This window comes from Solanum verrucosum, unplaced genomic scaffold, assembly GCF_900185275.1.
Source record: "Solanum verrucosum unplaced genomic scaffold, falcon-dt-bn FXZP01000261.1, whole genome shotgun sequence".
Classification (NCBI taxonomy): Eukaryota; Viridiplantae; Streptophyta; class Magnoliopsida; order Solanales; family Solanaceae; genus Solanum; species Solanum verrucosum.
Window position 1 is genome coordinate 1,496,091 of NW_026019969.1, and position 26,195 is coordinate 1,522,285.

Sequence of the window (26,195 nt, forward strand, 5' to 3'; positions counted from 1 at the left end):
ATTATGAATTTTCTAATATAGCTGTAAAAAGTGTAAAAATTATACCCTCCTCTTTTTTCACTTCAACTATATAAAATTCTTCTTGCATGCTTTCTCAACATGTGATGAAACATAATTAAATTCAATAAATTTCTTGTAGCATGAATATCATATATGTTGACTAATCACTTTTTTAATTAAAGAATTGGTTTATCGCTAAGGGATTATTAATTTTACAACAATTTTATTTTCTTAATATTGGGCTATTGATTCTTTACGATTAAATTAGCTTTTAAAAGTTAAAGTATTAACAACATACATATGGAGTAAAGTTTTAAATTCGTATATATAGATTATTTTTGAAAGAAAACATAATAATAACTTTAGATATCTCAAAATATACTCACTTGTTATTATAGTAATAGTAAAATTACTCGCGCCTCGTGCGGGAATTTAATATCACTATAATTTATAAAATAATATTTAAAATCTATCAATCATTAAAACTAAACACTATATTATCTTACATACAAGATTACGTAGTAACAAACATTAATAATGTAAAGGAAAATGATAATTATAACATCTTATCATTTATCCTTCAATCAATCATCTTTATTTGATTTTATAATTTATCCTTTTGCTTTCAAGAACTGTTGCTATTTGATATTTTTGGGGAATCAAATGAACATCAACCTGAGATATTAAAATTTCTAATAAATAAATAATCGTTGGTGAAGGCATAATTAAATTTTAAAAGGCTGAAAATAGTGAACAAATATTTTAATTCTAACGTGTAGAAAGTTCAGCTCTACCTTTTGCTTTACATATATCATTTTAATGTTCTCCCATTTAAATGTATCATAAGTAATTATTAAAATGGAAAATTAAAGGGAGAATGTATCATATTGGACAACAATTGAACTTTTTATATATATACTTGAAAGGGAAAAATATTACACAAAACTATTCAGTTTGTTTGGGTATTTTTTTAAAAATCAACATACCAGAGTGATGGAGTTCAATTTAAAACTATACTTCTATTCCAATTGCAGTGTCGAAAAACACATTTATTACTTCAAGAAAAGTATTTACAACTTGCAGTAAACTTGAAAATCTGTCCATACTTCATATTGAATATGAGCAATTAATTTATTGTGTAGTTATCTATGTCTTTGTGCAAAAGAAGAAGAAGTTTAGATTTTTTGTTATTTGAAAATGAGAGGAAATCCATCTATTTATAGACAACAAAAGGTAGTGTGAACAAATGTTTATTGTGTCTTATCGAAAAGGTTACAATTCTTTGAAAAAGTTACAACCCTTCGGAAAGGGCACAATCTTGCATAAAAGTCGCAACTCTTCAATAGTCACAATTTTTCATAAAAGTCACTTCTTTTCGCAAAAGTCACAACTTTTCATGAAAGGGAAGACTAGTTTTGAAAATAAATAAATTAAAAGAAAATCATGGTTTGTGGTGGTGCCACGTAGGCTGGTCTAGGGTTCTCTTTATATATATACTAGGTAAATTACTCGTGTTTCGCATGGGATTGAACTATTGTATTAAGCTTACATATAATCATTCGATTTTATTCGTATTTTCGATACATACACTACATTGTCAAAAACATTTTATCTTAAGGCAAAACATTCCTCCGAAATCTTAAAGTGCTATATTTTTTTAATTTTCATTTTTGTTATACAAAAATTATGAGTCATAGAGAGATTTTAAGTATAAGAAAAAAGTCTAAGAAAATCTGCATGGAAATAGTTGGTCAGAAGTAATAAAATTTTCTAAATTCCAAAAAGTTATAAAGAACAACATCAGACGTTAAAGAAGAGACCAGAAAGCATCGAACAACAACACTCCCAAGCAAAGTGGAACATCACGTCCATACAAGAACATAATTAACAAAATTCAAATAAAGGACCTTCGGCTCTTTTCTTATGAACCTCCATCAATTTCTTTTTTATTATAGTATGACGTATCATGTATATGTTAAAAATAACTCTAAAATTGTTAGTATCATAAATATTTTTCCTCATTGTCTCAGAATAGTCGTTACTATTGCTTAGATTTCATATCACTGGCTCCAACTTATTTGGAATTGAACTATAGTTATTGTTATGGTTATAGTAGGTAGTTACAAAGAATTAATGTAATTATCAACCAAACAGTAGGTGACATTTGAATGGAACTGTTCATAATTGGATATTCTAAACCAAATTTTGACAAATCATATTAAAATCATACAACATAATTTTGTGAGCACTTGAACTCACAAATATCCATAAATAATAATAAAGACGACCTTACTTTCCTAACAATCAAGAAGAAAAAGGCACATTGCTTAACATAATTTTCAAAAAGATAGTATGTCCGATCTCGGGCTGTATCCAAAAGAAAGAGTTATTACTTCTTTATCAATAAAACAAAAAACTTTATCAAAAGAAAGAGTTATCGCTACAACAAAAATGATCTTTAACTGCAATTAATAGCTTAATTGTCGCTAAATATGTATTTTCAAAGGCAATTGACACTCTCTATAAATGTCCCTAAAGTCTATAACAACATTGATTTTAATGACAATTAATTAATGTCGGTAAAGACTCTAGCACTCTTTGTTATTGTGCCTATTTATTGCCGATAAAAAATATTTTTGTTATAGTGTATTTTGGACATTTGTTAGTTTCAAGAAAACTTGATCTCTTATTATTGCCCAAAAAGAAGAGACAAAGAAATATGGCAAATTAGTTAACTTGCGATAAAAGAAGTGAAGTTCTCTATACTAATATCTTTTAGGAAGAGTGTAATGGCATACGAATGTTTGTACCTAAGAAAAAACAATCAAAATAATATGCTGGTTGTGGCAAGCAAGAGAGCAATCTGTTTTAATTATCACATATTTATTGTTGTGTGCTATCAAATATAGCACAAGCCACAAGCAAGTTTTCCAAAAAGTATATGAAGAAACCTGTAGAAAGGGACAAAAGAGAAGATAAATTTTCAATCATCCTCACTGAATTTTTAACAGAGTGCAAAAAAATCACCAAATTAGCAAAAAGATATTGTAATAGATACATGAATCACTATGACTTACACTAAAAGATTAAGCTTCGTGAAATAAGAGGAAGAGAACTTTGATGAATGAAACACACTTCGGGTCAGTTTGGAAATCCACCTGATAATTGGAATTGGTGTAATTACTAGGGTTAATTACCAACCTAGTAATTACACGGTCTAGTAATTACACTGACCTATTTGTTTGCCTCAGTGTAATTATACATGTCCTGTTTGGATGCCATAATGTAATTACACATGTTCTGTTTGGATGCACAATTGTAATCATAAAATTCTATTAAATTTTAAAAATAAAAATTAATTGTTTAAAATTTATACTAGATAAATAAGAAACTTTATAAATGATATTTAATTAAATATTTAAGATATATATTATTTTTTGAAAATATATTAATTAATAAACATATGTTATTAACTAATATTATGAAAAAAATAATCAATTTATATTTTTTCAAATTAATATATTTCAATTGAATTGATCATAAAAACTGAAAGTGTGAAGTTTCTACGAAAATCGTGAAATGGATGTTTGATAAAAAGATTAATATATAAATAAAATGTCATAAATTATTAAAATATTTGACAAAAAAATAATCTAATTAAAAAATGACTTGCAATGTGAATTAAATATTACTAAAACAAATGAAATTGAAAATATAACATATGTTATAAATTCAAAACAAAAAATTTAACATAATACTTTTATCGCAAATTTCAATGTAGCATGTATAAATATGATTTATTTTTATTTTTAGTATATAACCTTACTTAACAATAAATTCTATGTTAATTTAAAAATTAGAATACTAATAAAATTATGCTAATGAGAAAATAAGTATGGCATAAAGAAATAGATAATACTAAAAATTTGCATAGAATCACGTGACGTAAGGTTGAGAATGAGAATAAAATGAAATATAATAATATAAAATAAAAAATAAACTTTTAGAAATTTTTAGAATAATAATAATAAAAAAAAAGAACTTAAAATAATAGAAATAAAAAAAAAAAAAAATAGAAATAAAAAGAAAAAATTAAAAAGTAACCAGCTGGTAATTACAACAATTCACAACCTCTCCCTATGAATTGGAGAGTGTAATTACCCCCTGCCAATTACACCAATTACATGTTGATCAAGTAATTACATGTCCAACCAAACAGGACAAACACTGTAATTACACCCAATTACACCAAGTCCAAATACCAGGGTGACTTTCCAAACAGGCCCTTCATAAGAAACTTAATTAATGTGTTTGAATTCGTCTTCCCTATAGCAAAAAAAAAAAACCTACAAATAATAGTGGCCGAAATAAAAGTTTTGTTTACTAAAGAACCAAATGTAATGAATTCAACCATTTCACCAACATTATGATTTGTGGACTGAGAGGTGCAACGGTAGTAGTGTCGCATTGCAATTAAAATCAATTTTCTTTGTTTATACGAAGAAACCTGTAGAAAATGACAAAATAGAAGATCAATTTTCAATCATCCTTGCTGAAATTTTTAACAGAGTTAAAAAAAAATTTCACCAAAATAGCAAAAAGAAATTGTCATAGTTACATGAATCACTATGACTTTTAGCAAAGATCAAGCTCCATGAAATAGGAGGAAGAAAACTTTGAGGAATGAAACAAACTTCATAAGAAGCTTAATTAATGTAAAAAAAACCTACAAATAATAGTGGCGGGAAATTCCTCTATTTATAGATAACAAAGGGTAGTGTGAACAAATGTTTATTGTGCCTTATCAGAAAGGTCACAACTTTTTTGAAAAGTTTCAACCCTTCGGAAGGTCACAACCTTTCATAAAAGTCACACGTTTTCATAAAAGTCGCAACTCTTCATAAAAAATCACAACTTTTCATAAAAGTCACAATTTTTCCATAAATGGGAAAGACTAGTTTTGAAAATAAATAAATTAAAAGGAAGTTCTGATTTGTGGTGACATCTATATGATATATGATATCGGAAAATATATTTGGCAGGACACTATTTTGGCACGAAATGATACCACCTTCCTTTGTGGGGTAAGGTCGTAATTAAAGGAGGCTTGCAAGGGTATTGCTGTAAATACATTTTTTCTTGCACCCAAAATGCCCTCTAAAAGTTAAACCGCTAAAAGAAAAGTCTTAAACCACTAGATGGTTTCAAGAAATTACACTGCCTAAGAATTTTTTCCTTCCCAATAAAAATCACTACCCAAAAAGCATTTATTTATATTCACTTCAATACTCTATTCACTCTCTTTCTTCCAATTTTTTTAATCTTTCATTGTTATTATTCTTACATTCTACTTCCTTTTTAGTATCCCTTGTTTTTAAGGGGGGGGGGGGGGGGATAAGGTACACTCATTAAATTTTAAAAACATTCTTTAAAGTAATATTTATCAATTTTTTGATTAGTTTAATACCTTTACAAAATAATAATATTTTACAATTTCAATAATTATATTCCATGCTGAGAATAGCACTACTAATTTTCATGAAATTCAAAACATTTAATGAATTCATTATTTTCTGATTAAATTAATTATTTTTTTAATAATATTTCCTTAAGAGTATTAATTGTAGGGATAAAGTGAGAAAAAAATTAACTAATTTTATTTTAATTTAATGAATAAACAAGTAATATATATATATATAAAGGCAACTAACTAATACAACTAATATGGGATGGAGAAAGTATTGAATTGCGACGTAAAAAAAAATTTGGGAGCAAATTCCTTAGATAATCATCCATGTTTGGAAATTTGTCTTGTAATCACTTTTGTTTCTTTTAGGACCACAATATTACCAAGTTACTCTTATTTTTCTCAAAATATAAACCTCACTCCTAATGAAATGTCATGCCATGTTATTATTATTTTTAACAATAGAATAGAAACATTTACCTCACTCTTGAATTTTATAAAAAGTAACAAAATTTAAAATCTAAAATTAGCTAATATTTATTATTTATATGTAAATATTTTAAAAATTAGTTATAAAAAATTATTATCTTATTTAGTTGAGTACATTAATTTAATATTGTTAGTATATATTTTTTTATTCTGATATAAATAATAATAATAATATTCTCTAAGGCCACCATACATATTTATCTTCTTTTTTTCTCCTTTGTTTTTGATTATTTTTTTATTTTCTTAATTAAAGTAGAATAATTGAATGTAATTAAGAAAAGAGAATGCATGATTGAAATTTGGAGTGACTTCTCAATTCTTCATTAATAAATATAATAATGAATATAATAACTTATACACAATAAATTAGTATGATTGTTAAAAAAATAATCCAATTTCATTAATTAATCTTTTTATTCATTTTTTTTTTTTACATTTTTCTTAAATTTTTCTATTTGTATAATTTATTAGAAAATCTAAAACTATTTCTTGATATTCATTTAAACAACAAAGGTTGATATCCATTTTCATGAAATAGTTCCCACTTAACTATAGACATTAAGCACTATTTCCTCTCTTCTTTATTTGTTTTTTATTCCTCCTTTATTTGCTTCATTAAAAGTCTTACATTCACAACTTATTTATTCCATTTTCATTCTTAACATAATTAGGGCATTGCATAATATGGTTAAAACCAAAAAAATCAATCGAACCGATTTTTTTAAAATTTTGGTTTCAATTTTTTGGTTATTTCAGTTTCAAATTTCAGTATTTCAATTTTTTGATTCGATTTTCAGTTTTTAGCTAAAAAAAATCTGTTAACCAAAAAATCGAAATTATATATATCTATTCTTTACACCCTTAATTAAGTTACTTCAGCCCATAGCCCACAACCCATATTCAAATTAGGCCCCAATTCCGAAACTTTTTATTATGTATGAGGCACGCATATCATACTTGTATGAGGCATTGTTTGATTGACAAATGGACATGGATGGACCCATTTGCCAAGCTAATAAAGGACATCTTTAAGTCCCCATTGTCATTTTTTTGGTTTTATGCCCCTTGTTTAATATATTTTGTGTTTTAATCTTTTTAATATTTTTTTCTTCTTTAAGATTAAGCTGATCAAATCTTTTAAGAATTTTATTTGATGATCTTATTAGTTTATGCTTTTCTTTTTTTACGTACTGAATTTTAATTTTAATTTTAATTTTACGATCATTATATAAGTTTTTAGTTTATTATTTTAGTATTATTTTTTCTATTCTATGTTATTTATTCTATTATAATAAATAGTTGTTTGAAATTTATTTTTTAGTTTATAAAATCAAGATATAAGTAATTTTTTTAATTCTAACAATTATTTTTTTAAAAATTATAAAATAAATTTTGTAAAATTGCAAAAATTCTATTAAGGAATAAATTATTAAAATTATTATTTATATTTATAATTTCTTAAGAAACATATAAGAAAAGTAGATAAACAATATTTATTAATTTCACCTAGCTTGTATTTTAAGAATAAAAATATTGTATAAATTGACGGAAATAATATGTATTTATGTTGATGTTTATAGATGTTTTTCGTTTTTGAATTTCACGACAATAGTATCAAAACTTATGCAATTGTTTGTCAAGATCATTGATGTTCTTTCCGTTATATTTACTTATTGAAGAGTATTTGTGGATTGAAGTGCTTTTGGATTATGAAATTGTTGAGAGAAAATAAAATAACATATTAAATTTGTACCTTCTTTATTTTTCATATTAATAATCTACTGTTTCTTTTACAAATTTCTTAAGAAATCATAAATAGAATAATAGTTTTACTAATTTATACCTTAATTTTTTTTGGTAAATTTATAAATTTTAATTATACTTTCAAAAATAATTAATTGTTGTAATAAAATAGAAAAATTAAAATTAATTATATCTTTGTAAAATAAACAAATAATTTTATATAACTATTTTTAATAATATAAATAATCAATATTGAATGAGTCCGGCAAGATTTTTTGGATTTCAGTTATTTAAGTGGAAGTATAAAATTTGAAAGAATTGTTAGAAAGTAAAAAAAGTAAGAAAGAGAAAAAGAAAAAGTAAGAAAGAGAAAAAGAAAACGTTAAAAGGTAGAGAGAGAAAGATGAGTTTGGCCATTTTTCTGAAATGGATCCACTTGGCAAAATATAAATGGGCCTCATACAACTTTTGACTGCCACATACTTGTGCCTCATGCATGGTAAAATTTTTCCCCAATTCCAATCAAAAATCCCTAACTCAGACAGCAACTCCCATCTCTCAACTCTCGTGTCGGGTCTGTCGTCACTCGTCACTCGACTTGGAATAATCAGTTACGGCTTACGCCGCAGCCCGCCAGTCCGTCGTCTCTCAACAGTCAACTCTCATCTCTCTCAGTTCGTCGTCTCTCAACTCTTATCTGACTCTCGCCGAGTGCTCGCAAACCCGCAGCGCTTCTCACTGGCCACTGCTCAGTGCTCGCTCGCGGCTCGAAGGTCAGTGCTCATCGCGTCCCAATTCTCATCTGGAAATCTTTATTTTGATGGTAAATTAATAATGGAATCCAATAAACTTGTGAAACAACAAAAGAAATTGTTAGATACACATTTAAGAGCAAAATCTGATGAAAACCCATGGCAAGAATATGAAAAACATGTATTGCGTCCTCTATTGTATTTTTAATCATTTAATGCAAGTATGCAACTATGTGATTATTTGTGTGATTTGTGAACTGTAATGTACTGCGTCTATCTGTAATTAAGTTATTTATAGGCAACTCTGTTGACATTTGTGTTCAATAAGTATTCATGAAGTAGTGTTGAGTCACGAGTATCTAATGTCTATCATCTTTTAGAGTTTTAGTTACTGTTAGTGTACATCTGTAAGCATGCTTGGCTATTTTCCGGTGCATTTGTATGTAGAGGACATCAAAGCATTTGATCCTAATGAGGCGTACAGTAAATTAGTGACTACTATCCATCCTTGATAAGTATAAATAAATTAACTTTCTTTAATTTTTGCCACTGTTAATTAAATTTGGTTAAACCGAAAACCAAACCGAAATAAACCGAACCGAAATTGTAATAACCAAACCGAACCGAACCGAATTTATTTCAATTTAGTTTGGTTTCACATTTTTGCCAAACCGAAAACCGAACCGACCGAACGCCCAACCCTACTTGTGAGCTTAAAGTAGGTTTCAACCTAATGAAGAAAGAATGCTTCAGAATTGTGCCATATATTGGGTTTCAAAAATAAAATAGAGTCAAATGTAGGAATAGGCATAGGATATTAGCATCCAGTCATATGTTTTCTTTCTGCGGTGGACTAAGTTGCATCGATAGTTAGGATCAAAGTGGAAGTTCTATGAAAATGCATTTAACCACTGTGCTTCCAACCAACAAGTACTCTGGATTATTTATGACAGCTCCAGTAATATCAGACCCCGGGCAAATGGGTGTGCGAGGGGAACATTGTGCTTACACCTATGAAGCATGGGCACCAGATTTAGGGCTGTGTAGTTGGACAAGGTTCATGCATCAGACACGCTCTGAACATGTGTTCTTATCTTTCTCTATTCTGTGGACAACAATTGGACACTTATTAGGCCAAGTTATGTTTTTAGAAGAAAATCAGGGGCTTAAAGCAAGAAAAGAGAACTGATGAAAAAACCTTGAGATCCTAGAATCTCTATCTGAAGACTAATTTGAACAAGTAGAGAACCTGCATCACTCATGAGATTTCAGCTTCTGTTCACTGCTTGCTTCTTCAGTTCTCAGTTCTTCTATTTTTCAGGTTCTCTTTTCTTCATTAATTCTATGCTGTCTGTTTGATACTTTGATTAGCCTTTCCTCCTTCCCTGGTTTGCTTCTGGCTGCTCTGCTATTTAATTTTATTGTAGACGTGCATGCTACTTTTTTGCTATGTCAATGATTTTTATTATGTGATCTTTTACATAATCTGAAGATTCAATAGAAAATATGGGATTAAGATATTGCAGAGTCAGGCTTTTGTTCTTCTATGTCTTGCTGCTGACTCTCTCCTACATTTTAATGTCTTATTAGTTATTTATTGTACATGAGTGCTATGTGTTTCTATGTGACTAATATGATATGATTAACGATACGCATAAACCCGTTGATCACTTGCTGTGGAAAATGGATCACCCTGCTTGTTTATGGCTCTTTTCCGCTCGTCTACAACATAATTCGTCTCTGAAAAGTTCTTTTCCTTTATTTTTTGCTTTTATAAACCGTAGAAAAGAAAGAGAATATTTTGTGGGGGGAGAGGGAAGGGCCAGCCGTTCTGCATTTGATGTACACGACTTGTTTTGGCAATGACCAATTTGCTGTGAGTATTATTGATCCCACTGAGAATGTCAGCATATTTTACAGGGCTGAGAAAATCTTCACTTGGTTGTGGTCTAGAACCCATCGCAGAGTAACTCATAGGGCATTCTGTTGTATCTTACCTGGTATGGTTTCCTTCTCCTCTTCCTGTTTGGGTAGAACTACTCTGTTTTAAAGTAATTGTTCTAATATGGTGCAGTTATGATTGATTTGATGATTAGGTGGTTTAATATGACGACAAGTTTGGAAGAGCCATCAAAGAAAACTTCACGTCCTCAATTGGTTGTATTGAACAGGGCATTCAAATTGGTGAGAGTCCTTTCTTAAACTATCTAAGATGAAAGTGAGACGTGTTTAATTGGCTATGAGTGGGTCATATGTCCGGTTTTAACTTCTTGTAGGGTGACTCTTTCAAATGTAAGATGCATAGGCACTAAAGGTAGCAAGTTCTGTTCTGTACTTCTGTAGCATCCCTAAGGTCCTGAATTTTACCTGATCTAAAGCAGGAGATACAATGACTTCTATTAGGTTATGAGGTAATGATGTTCTTAGATTTCTATTAAAAAAAAGCGGGTGGGGGCGGGGTGGGGTAGTATAGCAAAAAAATAATAAAAATACTGGGAACTTGCCATAGTTTTCCCCTCATATTTATTTTACTGACCATTGATACTTTCATACACTCAAGCTAACCTGGTACTCCTCTATGTCAGATCTTTTCCTCTTTAAATCAGTAGTAGTATGACTGGTATTCATATTCTTGTAATTTTTTATAAATGGAAAAGGGTCATATTTGCCCTTATACTTTTAGAAAAGGGCTACATTTACCTTCGTTATACTTTTTGGTTATATTTGCCCCTACCATCCAACTTTGGGTTCATATTTACCCTTTTAGCTGTTAAGTTCCACATCACCCCTTTTTTATTATCCTACGTGGCTTCTACATGGATATAATCTTCTCTAATTTAATTATTATACCTCACCCCCAAAGAATTGAAAGGAATCAAGTGAAAAAACACATTTCCAATTATTTCCAAGAATTTGGCCATCCTAGTGTTTAAACCCAATCTGCTTGTACAAGAGTTGGTTCTCTAGTGAGCAATGCGTTGTTTTGAGATGGAAGACCGAATTCTTGGGAAATAATTGGAAACACAAGCCAATTCCCTTCCCTCACCCACCCACCCACCACCCCAAGGCCCAAGAACTTGATGTGAAATATGAATTATATGTTGCAGCAAAATAATTACTTCTTTTTGGAGAAAAACACATTCATTCATATTCATTACTGTTACATTCAAGTACCACCAAAAGCTACAAATCTAGCATAGATTTTTCAACCAAACATATAAGCAACTACCTTTACATTCCCCAAAATACCAATAACCCCAAATACCCATTAGATCTAAGAACTAGTAAACTTAGTAACAACCTTAGTTCCTTCAGAAACAACATATTTAGCCAACTCAACAGGCAAAACAAGCCTAACAGCAGTCTGAATTTCCCTTGAAGTAATAGTAGGCTTCTTATTGATCCTAGCCAATCTTGAAAACTCCTGAGCAACTTCCTCAAATATATCATTGATGAAACTGTTCATAATCCCCATAGATTTGCTTGAAATTCCAATATCTGGGTGAACTTGTTTCAGAACCTTGAAGATATAGATCTTGTAAGTTTCAATACTCTTTTTAGATCTCTTCTTCTTATCAGCACCGGAAAAACCTTATTCTTTTGGTAACTTCTTCGTTGCTTTTGGGGTTTTTTTCAACCTTTTCCTCCTCTGTTGGCTTCTTCTCTGCTGGCTTTTCTCTCTACTTTCGGTGCCATTGGAACTGAAATTGAGAATCTCAAAATGGATTTTGAGTAAAAAATAGATTTGAATTGAGGAATTTGAGTTTGGGTAATTAAATGTAAGAAAAGGAATATATGCACCACAGTGACTTAGAGCAAAAGAACAGTAACATTTTTTTTACTTGGTTACTTACAATTCTTTGGGGTGAGGTGTAATAATAAAATTAGAGAAGATTATATCCATGTAGGTGCCACGTAGGAGTCACATCGGATAATAAAAGGGAGTGATGTGGAACTTAACAACTGAAAGGGTAAATATAAACCAAAACTTGGATGGCAGGGGCAAATATAACCAAAAAGTATAACAAAGGGATATAACCCTTTTCTAAGAGTACAAGGGCAAATATGACCCTTTTCCGTTTTATAAATTAAATATGGCACTGTGGGCCAATTTTATTCATTCAAATCTATAATGAACAAGAACAAAGTTTGGTCAGCCCACAAATGGATCTGGATCAAATAAAATTAGAGCTAAAGAAAAAATAAAACAAAAACAAGAAAAGGAAAGTAAATCAAAATCTAATCTTTCTGATAAAGTAAAAGCATTGTTGTCGGCTTTCAAACTTTTGATGGTTAGGGTCTTTGATGAACTTTGTCTCTTCCAATTCCTCCTTTTGTTCAAGTTTCAATTTCCCCACTGATGGAGCGTCTGTGAATGTCGACTTTTTTCCATTGAATTTCTCAAGATTGAGCATCCATGTCTCCCGCTGTGTCGATTTGTTGTTTCCAAGATTGTAGGTCAGCTCTATTTTTGTTTCCTTCATTTCCACTTCCGATCAGTCCACTGACGTTGATATATTTGTTTCCCAGGTGTTTTTTGTCCTTCCTTGCTGCTTCTTTCTTGGTGTGTTCTTTCCAGCTTTCTTATTTTTTGTCTTCTTTCTTGAAAGTTTGTGTTGTGATTTATCTTTGTTGTTTCCATTAAACTCCACCCTGTGTTGGTATTGTAACAGATCAGTTCTTGTACTGCTAATGTTGTTGTTTTGGTTTGATTTTTCAATGATTCTCAGAGATAGTATCGTTTTGAATCCTCCTGTTCCTGACTCTGATGTAAGGAATTTCCGATTTATCATTATTGATAGGTTGTTTCCCTCTGATTGGTAGTTCCTGAAAATTGTTGAAATGCATGGTCCCTTCGTGCTCATATGCTAGATTGATGATGTAGTCTGCCACCATATTGCTTTCTCCAATTGTATGTGTGATCTCAACTTGTATTGCTTGCATCCATTCCTTGGCTCTTTCAATTAGTTGAGTCATTTCCCAAGGAATTTTCCACACATTTGTTAAGTTGTTTTTAAGATTCATAGAGTCTGTTTCCAGACTCACATTTGTGTATCCACGTGTGACAATAGTTCAGTACTTCATGTATTGCTTTAGTTTCTGCCATTATGCTAGTGGATTCTCCCAGCTGTCCTGCTTGTGCATAAATTAAATCTCCATTGTCATCCCTTAGGCAGAAACCACATGTGCTCATACCTGGGTTGCCATGACTTGCCCCATCTGTGTTGATTTTTACTCTTCCTCTTGTCGGCCTTTTTCACTTGACCACACAGTGATGTAATCTAGGTTTGTACTCTGTCAAGTATTGTATGACTGAAGGCCAGTCTGTAGGTACTGATGTTAACCAAGGAAAATTGGTTTTGATTAACTGATTGATATTCCGTTGCCCTTGGTAAGCCATCTTGTTGTAGGTTGTGTTTCCTCCATGCTTCCTGGTATTCCTTCTTTTCCATATTTCCCACAAAATAATTGCTGAAATTGCCCAGAAAACCACCTGTAGTTTAGAAGGCTGTTTAGAGATCCACCACTGTAATATGACTTGATGTAGTTGCGTTCCATCAATGTGAAGACCTGCACAATAAGCAAACTGTCTCCATAGCTTTACAGCTAATGGAGAAGTTAGAAATAAGTGATTTATATTCTCCTCCTTGTGATCGTCACAACACCAACACCTTGACACCAGATTAATGTTGATCTTTTTCAGATTGTTGCAGTTGGTATCCTACCTTTCCAGACTCTCCACATGAAGAAACTTATTTTAACAGGAAGTCCTTTCGGCCATATATAGTTATATATTTTGGATTGCTCTTGCTTCTTTCTGATTATTTCCCAGGTTGATTTTACTGTGAATCTCCCACTAGTTTCTCCCATCCACCATGTCTTATCATTATCCACCTCCATTAGTATTGGGCTTATATTATCAATGGTATGTTGGACCATTTCTGTTGAAACTCTATCCTGTAACATCTGGATATCCCAAGTTCCATCCGTAATGAATTTCTTCACTTCTATTTCTTCTTCTAGTCCATGTTCATTGTCTACATAGTACATAGCCCCTTGTTGGGTCCAATTATCAAACCAAAAACTAGAGTTTCCTGTTTTGATTTACCACCAAATTAGATGTTCCATGTCTTTCTTATTTCCATCATCTTTTTCCACACTTGTGAAGCCCCTTTTAATTGGGCAATTACTGGGTGTAACTTTTTGCAATATTTGTTTCATATATAGGCACTCCACATAGAAGTAGATGTTCTGTAATTCCACCATAGTTTTTCAAATAAGGCTTTAGATGTATCATGCAAAGATCTAAAATCAATTCCACCTTCTGCTTTAGGTGAACACATACTTTACCAAGCCACCAATGTCTTTTCCTGTTATCTGCAGTTGTTCCCCAAAAAAATGTTGCAAATTTTTTATGGATTTGATTTATGACTCCCTTTGGAGTGTTCATTACTCATAGAAGGTACACAGGAATGGACTGCAGTACATGGGCAACTAGAATATATCTGGCCCCAAATGATAGGAATCTGTTTTGCCATTGCATGACCCTCTTCATTATTTTTCTGACTAGCTTCTCAAAATATATGGACTTCTTTCTCCCATAGTACACAGGACAGCCAAGATAAGTGAAGGGAAAAGTACCTTTTCTCATCCCTGTTCTTCTTTTAATGGTATTGCAAATGCTTAGAGGCATCTTCTCATGCACATAAAAGGAACCTTTTGAATTGTTGACCAGTTGTCCAGAACACTCTTCATACTGCTTCACTACTTTAATAGTTTTCTTCATAGAACTGGAGTCAGCTGAACAAAAAATGGTATCACCAGCATATGACAAGTGGTTTATGGGGGTCCATTTAGGAAGCCCAAAGCCTCTATATCTACCATCATAAAATAAATTGTTCAGTCCTCTTGCTAAAACCTCTGCTGCAATGATAAATAGAGTGGGTGATAGGGGGTCTCCTTGTTTCACTCCCCTCGTGGATTTAAAGAAACTACCTGACTGACCATTAATCAACACTTAATACCAGTTCACACCATGTCAATTATAATCTCTGAGAAACCAAACTGCCTCATCACCTTAGTAAGGTAGATCCATGAGACCCTATCGTAGGCCTTTGTCATGTCTGATTTTACTACAATGTTGTGGTGCTTATTCCTTTTGTTGATGCTCTGATGATTTCCTGTGCTAGCAACACATTCTCTACAATACTTCTCCCTTTAACAAAACCAGTTTGATGAGAAAAAATCAAACTGGGAAGTACAGAAATGATCCTTACATGCAATACTTTAGACAATATTTTATTAACAAAAGTGCTCAAGCTAATAGGTCTCAAGTCCGCAAATGTTTGCACCTCATTCTTCTTGGGAATTGAAACCAAGTTGGTGTGAGTGATGAATCTAGGAATCTCATGTCCACAGGAAAAAGCCTTTACCACATCTTCCCCTATTATGTCCGAGCAAGTTTGGAAAAAACGGCCTGAAAAGCCATCTGGACCGCTTGCACTATTACTATTTAGACTTCACACTGCTGTTTTCACCTCCTCTATACCTGATAGCTCTGTGATAAAGACATTTTGTTCTTGTGTAACCAGAGTTGGAATGTTCTGTATCATGTCATATCTTCTATCAGTTTTTCCTTCACTGAATTGCTTCTGGAAGTAACTTACTGCCTTTTCTACCATTTGTTGTTTCTCTGTTACCCAATCTCCTTCACAATTTTGTATTCTCTGGAGACTCAATTTGTTCCTTCTCCCGGTAACATAAGAGTGAAAGAACTTTGTGTTCTTATCTCCCTCCTTAAACCATTCATTCCTGCCTTCTGTCGCCAGAAGTCCTCCTCCATGCCCATATACCTTCTCAAATCTGCCTGTGCTCTATGAAGTTCTTCTCTGTTCTGACCTGAATGCCTTATCCCCATTTGAATCTCCTGTACTAAAATCACGTCCTCGAGAGTGGAGATTTTCTGGAAAATATTTCCATAAGCTTCTTTACTCCATAGAGTCAAAGTCTGCTTAACATTCTTCATCTTAGCATGAAATTCCAGAAAAGGAGAAGCAGTAAAGCTCAGATTCCAGTTTTCTTAAATCAGATATTTGAAAGAATGGTGGTTGGTCCAGAAGTTTAAAAATTTAAAAGGTCTAATGATTGGTTCTTCCTGTGAGTTACATACCACATGAAGGGGAGCATGCTTGTACTTCAGTATTTTTCCAAGATCTCTTTTCTTATCCCTATGTAAATACTACAGCTACATCCTTGAAGTTGTATAGGTACCTTGACTGATTGTTACTGTTATGCATAACTAGTGAATATCAACTGTTATTATTGTTTGAATATGTTGATTCATTTGCAGGCTGAGCAATGGGTTAACAGTATGGGTGACTCTTCTGATGATGCTAAACCAACTGTGGTTGTTCTAGAGAGTCGACCGCCCAGGTAAAAATCTTCTTCAACATGGCTATGATTTTGACGAAATTCCTGAGGTTAATTTCTTAGGTCCTTGCAGGCTTGGAATTGGTGCTGCAGTTCCACGTCAATCACAAACAGTACTCTCAAATGACCCGGCTGAAAGAAGGCTACGTGCTAAATTGGATGCTGAGAAACGAAGAAAATTGAAGAGCTCTGAAGCATCAATAATATCCGCCAAAGATGGGAAAGTTGATGAAGAAAGTGATGAAGATGAATCGGAAAGCAAAACAAAAGCTTTTACCAAGAAGAGGCCTGCAGCTTTTCCCTCGACTCTGCAAGCAAAAAAGAAGAAGTGACTTCGCATCATCCAGCAATGAATACTTCGAGATGTGCTGGAGTCATACCATTGTATAAAATTCTTCGCCGTCATATTCTTGTGGCCATTTTGTAGGGTGCACTTCGCTTTGTCAGTGGTGTTTATTTCTCAACAAAATGTTCTCCCCCAACCCCCGTCATCCAGCCTGTGCCTTTGGTGACAAATGCTTTTAGAAAACATGTCATTCTCTCATTTTTGTTCTCATTTTATTGAAGTTAATGGTAAAGGACATCTATCCTGTAACGATGCTCAAACACAGTGAGGACACAACATATTTGGTACTTTGAAGTTTGTTCTGATGAGCATATAACCAGGCAAAGAGTGATGATTAGTCTAGTTACTGCTTTAATGTTGTTTCACTCTTACTCTCTTACTTTAATCTTCTAGCTGCAAATACTTGATTGTGAATGTTGCAATAGGAGTGTGCCACTCAGGGAACATTTGTTTTACCCTCTCATGCGTGGTAATGACATTGATATTCTCATTTCAAGTGAAACTACAACCATAACCTTTGAACAATGTCATAGTGAATTTCATTTATTTTTTATTTTAAAAGACAGACAACAGAAGTACTATCAAAGTAGCAATTATGTGGGCAAGTGGAGAAAAGTGTTTTTGTAAATTTGGTTCAATATACCAAGATATGGCTTTGCCCAAATGAAACAAATTGAAAACAGTAGCTTAAGAGATACATGAGCTATCAAAGAGTGATACAAACAACCATGTCAAGATATTATTTCTTTCTTTTCTACTTTGATGTAATTTTCAGTTACAATCACTTTGTACTTACAAGAGAAAAGTCTATCTAAGAGAAAAAGAGGGACTAAAAAAGGATGACCTGTGTCAAACACCCAAAGCCTCAACAACCAATCTGCCACGCAAAAAGGAAAAAGGAAATCTAAATACATGTAGGTAAAACACACATTAACAAACCACACAAAACACATTCTACATGTCATGACAATTTCCCCAGGAGGAACTAGCACCATCTGATTTCTTAAAAAGCAATTGAATCAATGAGGAGTTCTCTGATCCCTGGTGCCACACATTATACTTTATTGGCTTAGCTTTTGCATGGAAGTCTGTTATACTATTGTCATAAAAGTAAGTAGTGTTGCTAGGAGAAGAAAGTGTATATGAAGCACTCTAGGCAAGAACCTAGATGAGAGGTGAAATGATTAGTTGAGATATCAAGATTTTACGCCATTTTTGGTTCACAAGAGTAGCATGGTCTACTTTGTTATCTAGAGTCTAGGGAAGCCTTCTCTTAGTTTCTACAGAGAGACAGGTCTGGTTACTGGTCCACGCTACTCTCAGTTTCACTCATGGCTGGTAAGAGAACATCTTCTGCACACTCCAAAGTATCACCAGAAATGCTCAAAATTGTGTCATCCATCAACTCTTCCAGAATAATCTCCCCCATCTCAATTCCGATATGTCCAAGATCCAATCGGAGATTCATCCATGTCCCTGATCTTTCCATGTCTTTTTTGACAAGCTGTTCCAAAGAATGAGGAGCTGAATATTGGAGAAGATACCATTCTACTCCCTCCCATACTTCATTTATCAGGTCCATCCCTTTTGGAACAGGTCGAATGTTATGTTTACCGAGTGACACTCTGGGGTTGCAGCCAAAATAGCGCTCACATACTGCTTTAAGAACTTCATTTGCACAATCAAAAAGGACCTTTTGATCATGACAAGAACGGCTTGAAAATAACTCTACCTCGTCAAATAATGATGGGTCAAGAATTTGGTCAGAAGAAAGCCACCTTAAGAGAAACTCATCCCAACTTAATCCTGAGCCAAGAAGAACTGCTTCTACATATTCAAAAGCGGATTCTTCATTTTCGAAACAAACTATTGGACAATCTTGTTCACTGATGGAAGACACTGGTTCTTCGAAATAGATTTTCCGTGGTTGAATTTCTGGATCAACTGTATGCAATTGAACTACATTTCAGGTTGGTGAGCATATAAACAAATGACAGACTTTTGTTTAAGAAAATCTTGGTAAAACATGTCTGACCTGGTCGGCATATGGTGCTTGCAGGACTGACATCATCCTCTGAGAATAATGGCTCAAGAACTGATATGGGACTAGGTTGCTCCTTTCTATCAACTGCACTGTCAGGATCTTCAACTTTCCTGAGGCTTGAAGACTCTGCAGGTGAGGCTGGTGAAGAAGATAGACTACTTTGATCCTTCCCAGATGGATGCTGAAACAAAGACACTCATGATTTTAGATATTGTAGCACCTTAGAAAAGCGCACATTCTTTCTTCAACATTTTTCAAGGGCGAGTTTTTTTTTTTTTGGAACGAGCTTCCTTTATGTTATTTTCGCTACTTATTAAAGTCCCACTAATCATGTCATAATATATATATATAAATATAAATATAAATATAAATATAAATATAAATCATATATATATAAATATAAATATAGTACTAAAAGTGGGAACAATCTAAGTCAAAAGTTGCATTGTGAAAATGCCCCTTATCTATTAATTTATTTTGTTTTTTAAAATCATTTTAAAAAATCACTTTTCATTTAAAATCAACTTCATAACTACCTACACCTCTTCATTTTCATAACTTATACTCTAATAATATTCATTAATCTTGTGCCTTTAACTCTTACATTATCATCTTAAATTAATATTTTTTTCTACTTCTTTTTAGCTTCCATCCGTTAAAAAAACTTTTCATGTTCTTTAACCTTTTATAAAATCAATAGTTTTAGCCTTTGGGGCATTTTCAAATTATTACATGCTTTCTTTTATAAAATACTCAATATTTGGTGTATCCTTCGCACTTTCTGCAACAAAGTTATATTCTTTTTATATTAGTTTCTTAGACCTTTGTTTTGCTCTTAATATTTTTTGTTCTTTGTTGTTCATTGCTTGAGCATTTTACATCTTCAGACTTTATTTTATATTGTGTGACTTATTTTGCTTGGTCATTTTTTGAAATTCTCTATTATTTTAAGAAATATGTACTAATTAGCATAAAATACACGTGCAACTACACGGGCCTGAGAACTAGTTTAGCATAACAGGTAGTAGTGTTTTAGTTCACATTTTATATTAGTTGATAATTTTATAAGTCAAACTTGTTTTGGCACCACCACAAGAAGACACAGATCTTAACTTAAGACAACCCAATTATTTTGAAAGGTAATCAAAGGAATTACTGTAAGAAATCATAGATAGAGTACAACAAGAAAGTTTACTCTCTTTTTAGAATCTTATTTGTGACCACAAATTGTTATCATATAAAGAAATATGCTGCGCATATGGACAGGAACTTAAAAAAAAGGTTTATCATGAAAAATACAATTAGATGTTACAACCTTATCATTTTCATAAAATGATGACAGTTTACTAAAAGATAGGAGGTTGAAGGAAACAAAACTGCATGATAAGAAAGCTCTCATTAATCATTTTCTTCTGTGATATCCCAGAGACTAACTTATTTGAATATGATATAACTAACTTCAAAAAATTGAACAAAAAAATATTGTTACATGTTCAGTTAATACAATGTGCAATGCATATGCATGTACACTATAAATACCAAAAAGTAGGCAACAAAAGTACTAGCAAGCACTACTTACTTCTTTTAAGCAGTCAAATGACAATTCAAATCCATGGGAAGAGTTTCCATCATCCACTGCATTGGTAGCATCACCATCAACTTGGATTTCTCTATCAATTGGAACACTCAAGATTTCACCTTCTTCTTGGCATCTGGTTTTGGTTGCTTCTTCAGTTAGATCTCCTGCAATAATTTAGATTACTGCTTACACAATAATAGATTTTAAAATGGGCGAACAGTGAATTGTAAATGAAATGTTCCCTAGATTCAAGGGATGATCAAGAGATGAATACCTTCAGGACTTGTATGATCAGTTGAAGCAGCAATTTCATCCATTGTGTTCCCATTTTCACATGGAACGTCTAGATTTGTACTGGCAGACTTGGTGCTCTCATTAGGATACTCGTCAGAACAGCTAGATTCTATCTCTATGTCTTGGCTGGATGGACTTGGACCTGTAACATGGTCTTCTCGTACATGCTGGAGTCTGTCATCATTCTCTCCCTGTATAGAATCAGTAAGAGGCTCCCTCACTTGGGAAGGTAGCATGCCATCCTTGCTGTTTTTTCTCGGGCTGCAGCCAGGTGAACTATTGTACTCGGGAAATGAAAGTATCCTCCCCAAGGATTTAGACAACTGTCCACTACTCACCTCTGTTGTCTCATCTTCATTGTCTAGCATCTCCACAAGGTGCTTCTTTGCCTCAATGTAGATGTTAGACATTCCTGGCCTGGGAAAGTCAGAAGCCTCAGTCAGTGTAACTGCTTCAACACCTTTTGACTTGACTATCTTATCCCCACTCTTCATTCCCAGAGGAGATTTAGCAAATTTTTCAGTATAAAAATGGTCTCTATTAGGAGAACTCCATCCTAAATTTTCTCCAAAGATCCCTCTGTCACTGTTACATCGCTTTAACTGCTCAGAGGGAAATCGGCGGATGGTTCCTTCAGGAGAGATCCCATGACGATCCTTTCCCATTGCATGCTTGAGTTTTCTTTTAATTTCTGTAAATGAGAACTGGGATGTGTTTCTTTCATTCTGAATAGTATGTTTCTCTGTGTATTGCGAGCGCGCTGGAGTGTTAACATTGATTTGAGCACTGGGTGATTGCAAGCCTGTTGGACCAGGCTTCAAAATAACAATTTTACTTGAGGATCGGGGAGTCTCATTTCCCATTGGAGGGTAAATTTCTTGAGACTTGCCCCTCCTGAAAAACTTGCGTTGTTTGTGGTTTATGACATCATCTGTTTTTGCATGAACATGGTTTTCCTCTGACATATTGGATTCTGAAATCAAGTTAGGTCTCTGCTTTTCCTCAAACTGAGCATCCTCCAAACTTCCAATTTGCTTTACCAGCCTTGAGTTTGGATCTTGTAGGAGTCTCATGATTAAGTCCTTATTTGAACTTAGAGTCTGCAGAGCATCCATGAATTCTTTTGATTGGAGGGTCTTGTTATCTTCTCCCAATTGTTTATTGTTTCTTGATCTCTGATTGATAAACACCTCAATTGCTGCATTTACCTTTTCTTCAACAACTGGGTGAGTCTGATCTGACTGATTGTTATGAGCATTATGTGAACCTTGGCGGAGCTTCACAAACTTACGATTTTTCTGATGAATCTGGCGGAGTTCTTCCATTACAATGTCCAGATCATCGGGGGCAGTCCCTCCAGAATCTTGATGACAAGGTGCTTCAGACCTCAAATTTCCTGCATCATCCAAATCATGAGAGTGTGTATTACTAGGTCTGGAGAAAGCTCTGCGTGTTCGCCTGCTGTTTTTTCTGGAACGCCATGATTTTTGTGAATCAACATCTTCTGCGTCTATTTCAGAACCATTGCACTGATCTTTCAGGCTTTGCTCATTGACCATTTCTTCTTCCATGAGCTCCTTTACACTTGTTCTAGGATCAGGTACAGCTACCTCACTTTCTTCATCATCCTAAATTCATAAATGCCATATATTTATCATGCCAGCATATGGAGACACATCAGCTGAAATGCTTAAGCATCTCGCGTTTTTTTTCCCTTCAAAATCTTTTGTTCCAAAAGAATCACATTTCAATACAGTCAAAAGTATCCTGATAACATACCTCAATATTCAGTCTATCATCACTGGGATTTGGTAATTCCTGCATAGAGCTTGAAGAAGCAGAACCTGCTGAAGACAAAATAATGTGATTTTGTTGGACACGAGGAGGGGATTCAGGATTGGAGAATTGACATCAGGATAGTAGAAAGCTGCCAGCAAAGAACAGAAATTGGTTCATCTTTAAAGAGTAAACAATACCTAGATTCTTACCAAGAGCTGGTTTGCTTCCTCGCGTTCTATCTGAGAGTAACTTTCTAGTGGCTCGACCATGGCGGAAGTCAAAGATGCTAATCAAACCCCAAATGCAACCCGCTCGATCCTTCTCATATCTCAGAGCATGGCGATGTGATCTCTTTGCCATATTCGTTAACTTATTGACTTCAGTGCACTCTATTCAAATTGTTGATACTACAATAGCCTATCTGCTCAAGAAGAAAAACGAACTTAGATTAAGGCCATACAATTGGAAACTCCCTAAGCTTCTAAATCCAAGAAATAAAATTGAAACACCATAAAATCCCAAGCAAATGAATGCAGCTAAAGAGCCACTAAAGATCCTAATTAGAAACATCAAATAATTATTTCCAATGGACTTGAGATCTCTTCCACTGAAAGCAATAAAAAGTTTGTAACAAACAGAATGGAAGGATCATGAAATTCAACTAACATACAAAATGTGAAATTTCACTAGGACTAACCGAGATGCTTCCTAGATCATAGCAGTCGATCAATAGTAAAAAGGGTTGATAAGGGAAACAGTGGAAAAAATTTACCAAAATTTTGCAACCCCACAGAAGCAAACAAAGAAAACAAGGAAGAAGACATAAACTATGCAGCAAAGTGTACTTCCAAGAAAACCAACTTCCCTCAACTCCACAAGTTTCCCAACAGAGTAAAGTTAAAGGAACTGTAGACTTGCCTAGTTGGTAACGAATCAAAAATTGTTTTTTTTCCCTTTTCAAGAACAATCTTTAACACTACATCCAATAAGGGCAATGCAATTTCCCCAAAAACGCACAACATGGAAAGCAATTTGGCTCCACTACACCAAGGATATCTTCAAATTCTTCAAAGGCATCAATACTTTTTTCTATACAAAGAGCAAAAACTTCCAACTTTGCCAGCAAAATGACCCTTCAACTATTGGAAAAACTGTTTGATACAAAATGTGGCATCAGCAAGTCATAAAGATATCATCATCATCCTTGTAATTATATTTTTGTCGGCAGAAACTTGAAAAACCCAAAATCACTCTTTTTATCAATGAAACAAAAAAGTCACCTTTTTTCATCAATTAAGAGGCACCCACAAAAGGATCTTCACCAAGATTGAAACTTTCTTATCACATGAATCATGCAATTAAGAGAAAACTAAACAGGTAACCATCACAAACAACAAACACTTCCCCTTTGGCACGTTTTGAAGAGAATAAAAAACTCTTTTTTTTCCCTATAAACAATATCAAGGGAGATTTTATCAACCAGAGAGGGTCTTCTTTTTTTCACTTTGGGCTATAAGGGTATCCAATACCGACCAAAAAGACTAAAAGAGAGAACCCCAGATAACTAAAACACCGACCCACGTATTTACACAAAGAAAATTAGCTGTGGGCTTGTGGGGCAGCCATTAAAGACCAAGCAAGGAAGTAAAAAAAAAAGCAATCTTGGCACTGAAAAGTAAAGAAAGATGCTACTGTGGGGGTGGGGGGGTTGAGGTGATGATGGCATATAATGTATAGAGAAAGAAGAAGAGTTCTTGACACCTGGGATTCTAATGGTGGGACCAATCAACCACAACACAAATGGAGCTTTTTCCCACTAAGGGAAAAAGTTTTCTACTTCTTGCTTGCATTTTTTCCTCTTTTCTTTATTCAAAATTCAATCTTTTTTCCCAAAACAGATTTCATCATCACTGTCACCATGACACCACAGACCCCCCACCCCCTCTGGACAAAAAATGGTATTTTTTTTTTCAATTTTCTTGATTTTGAGTTAAGTTGTAATCAGACAAAAACGTATGAGCATTGGATTCATATTTCATAGGCGTTGAGAAAGAGAAAGGGAGAGAAAAAAAAGAGCCTTTTTTTGGGTAGAAATTGACTTGTAGTTCTGTATTTGTTTTCATGTACAATACTACTAGTAGCTGTAGATGATAGGGATAGGTTGAAAGAGGGGTATATGTGGAATTATGTGAAAATTACAAGGACAAGACTGGAATTTAATGTGAGTCGAGGTCAATCAGAAACAACTCTTTCCACAAAGATAGTGATAAAATCCACACGTAACCGATTGGTCAAAAATATTTATAGTAACTAATATTTTTATTTAAGGAAAAGGGTCTAAAAAATACTCTAACTTTGATCAAAATTGTTGTTACAATACCAAACTTTATAAAGGACATTTTACCCCTGCACTATTTAATAATGTATTTTAAAGGTATATATGTGTCCACGTGGACACATTATTATTTAAAATGATGCAATATTTATGATGTCCACGTAGACATATATACACCTTTAAAATACAATATTAAATAGTATAGGGGGTAAAAGGTCATTTCCAATGTTTGGTATCATAATAATAATTTCGATCAAAGTTGGAATATTTTTCAGATCCTTTTCCATTTTATTTAATGTCGGTTTGATACATCTTCCTAAACTAATATAATGGAGTAATTGCGATTTTATTTTTTTTACCATTGTTAAGTAAGAAATTGGTCAATTATTTTTAAACTCGTTTCTAATATATCAATTTGATTGAATTTTACGATTTTATTTTAATAGACTTAACAATAAAAGTTTTTTTCGTAATTTAATATTGGCACTCAATAATTGTTGGTCTAGTTGTTATTGTCTATATAGATCATTCAATTTAGTAGGGGAGAATCTACCAAAACTCGTTAAAAACCTATATAACAAGTTGGTAATGTTATTGATTAAAAAGAAAACTAATAAAAAGAATTTAATGATTTCACTTTGCATTAGTAAGAAGGAAAGTATGAAACGTAATTAGGAAAAGAAATCTTCATTGAACAAAGATAATAAAGAATAGTATTTAAATTTTCAAACATTCTTATCATTTTGTTAGGAAAAGTGAAGAAAAAAGTTGTTATATAAAGTTAGATTTATGAGATGGCCATGATGATAATGATAATAACGTTGAATGAGTAAATTGGAATTCAAACTGATTAATCTCAAGGATTCGTTTGATCAGAATTAGTTATCTCAGAATTATTATTTTATTCACAATATATTTGTGAAAATAATAACATAAT

The 26,195-nt window shown here is 32.9% G+C and overlaps 2 protein-coding genes and 1 pseudogene across 12 annotated transcripts; 1 reads left to right on the forward strand and 2 right to left on the reverse strand.

The window, feature by feature from the left end:
* Positions 1–9,349: 9,349 nt before the first annotated feature.
* Positions 9,350–17,569, forward strand: LOC125816429 (uncharacterized). Its single transcript, XM_049496035.1, has 6 exons — positions 9,350–9,494; positions 9,750–9,839; positions 10,236–10,451; positions 10,526–10,635; positions 16,802–16,884; positions 16,955–17,569. Exons 1-6 carry the CDS (start codon positions 9,350–9,352, stop codon positions 17,211–17,213), a joined length of 903 nt encoding a protein of 300 aa, XP_049351992.1. The 3' UTR covers positions 17,214–17,569.
* Positions 11,726–12,147, reverse strand: LOC125816222 (histone H2B.2-like; annotated as a pseudogene).
* Positions 17,570–17,941: 372 nt separating the features above from the next.
* On the reverse strand, positions 17,942–24,830 carry LOC125815130 (uncharacterized). Of its 11 annotated transcripts, none has more exons than XM_049494521.1 (7): positions 24,685–24,830; positions 23,121–23,340; positions 22,924–22,991; positions 21,125–22,772; positions 20,851–21,014; positions 19,263–19,452; positions 17,942–19,186 (listed from the first exon to the last, which is right to left on the reverse strand). In XM_049494521.1, exons 2-7 carry the CDS (start codon positions 23,281–23,283, stop codon positions 18,528–18,530), a joined length of 2,892 nt encoding a protein of 963 aa, XP_049350478.1. In that variant the 5' UTR covers positions 23,284–23,340; positions 24,685–24,830; the 3' UTR covers positions 17,942–18,527. The 11 variants fall into 11 exon arrangements, with proteins under 11 accessions (XP_049350478.1, XP_049350472.1, XP_049350476.1 ...); XM_049494515.1 differs by having other exon boundaries at positions 23,121–23,344; XM_049494519.1 differs by lacking the exon at positions 24,685–24,830 and adding an exon at positions 24,204–24,624.
* Positions 24,831–26,195: the final 1,365 nt, after the last annotated feature.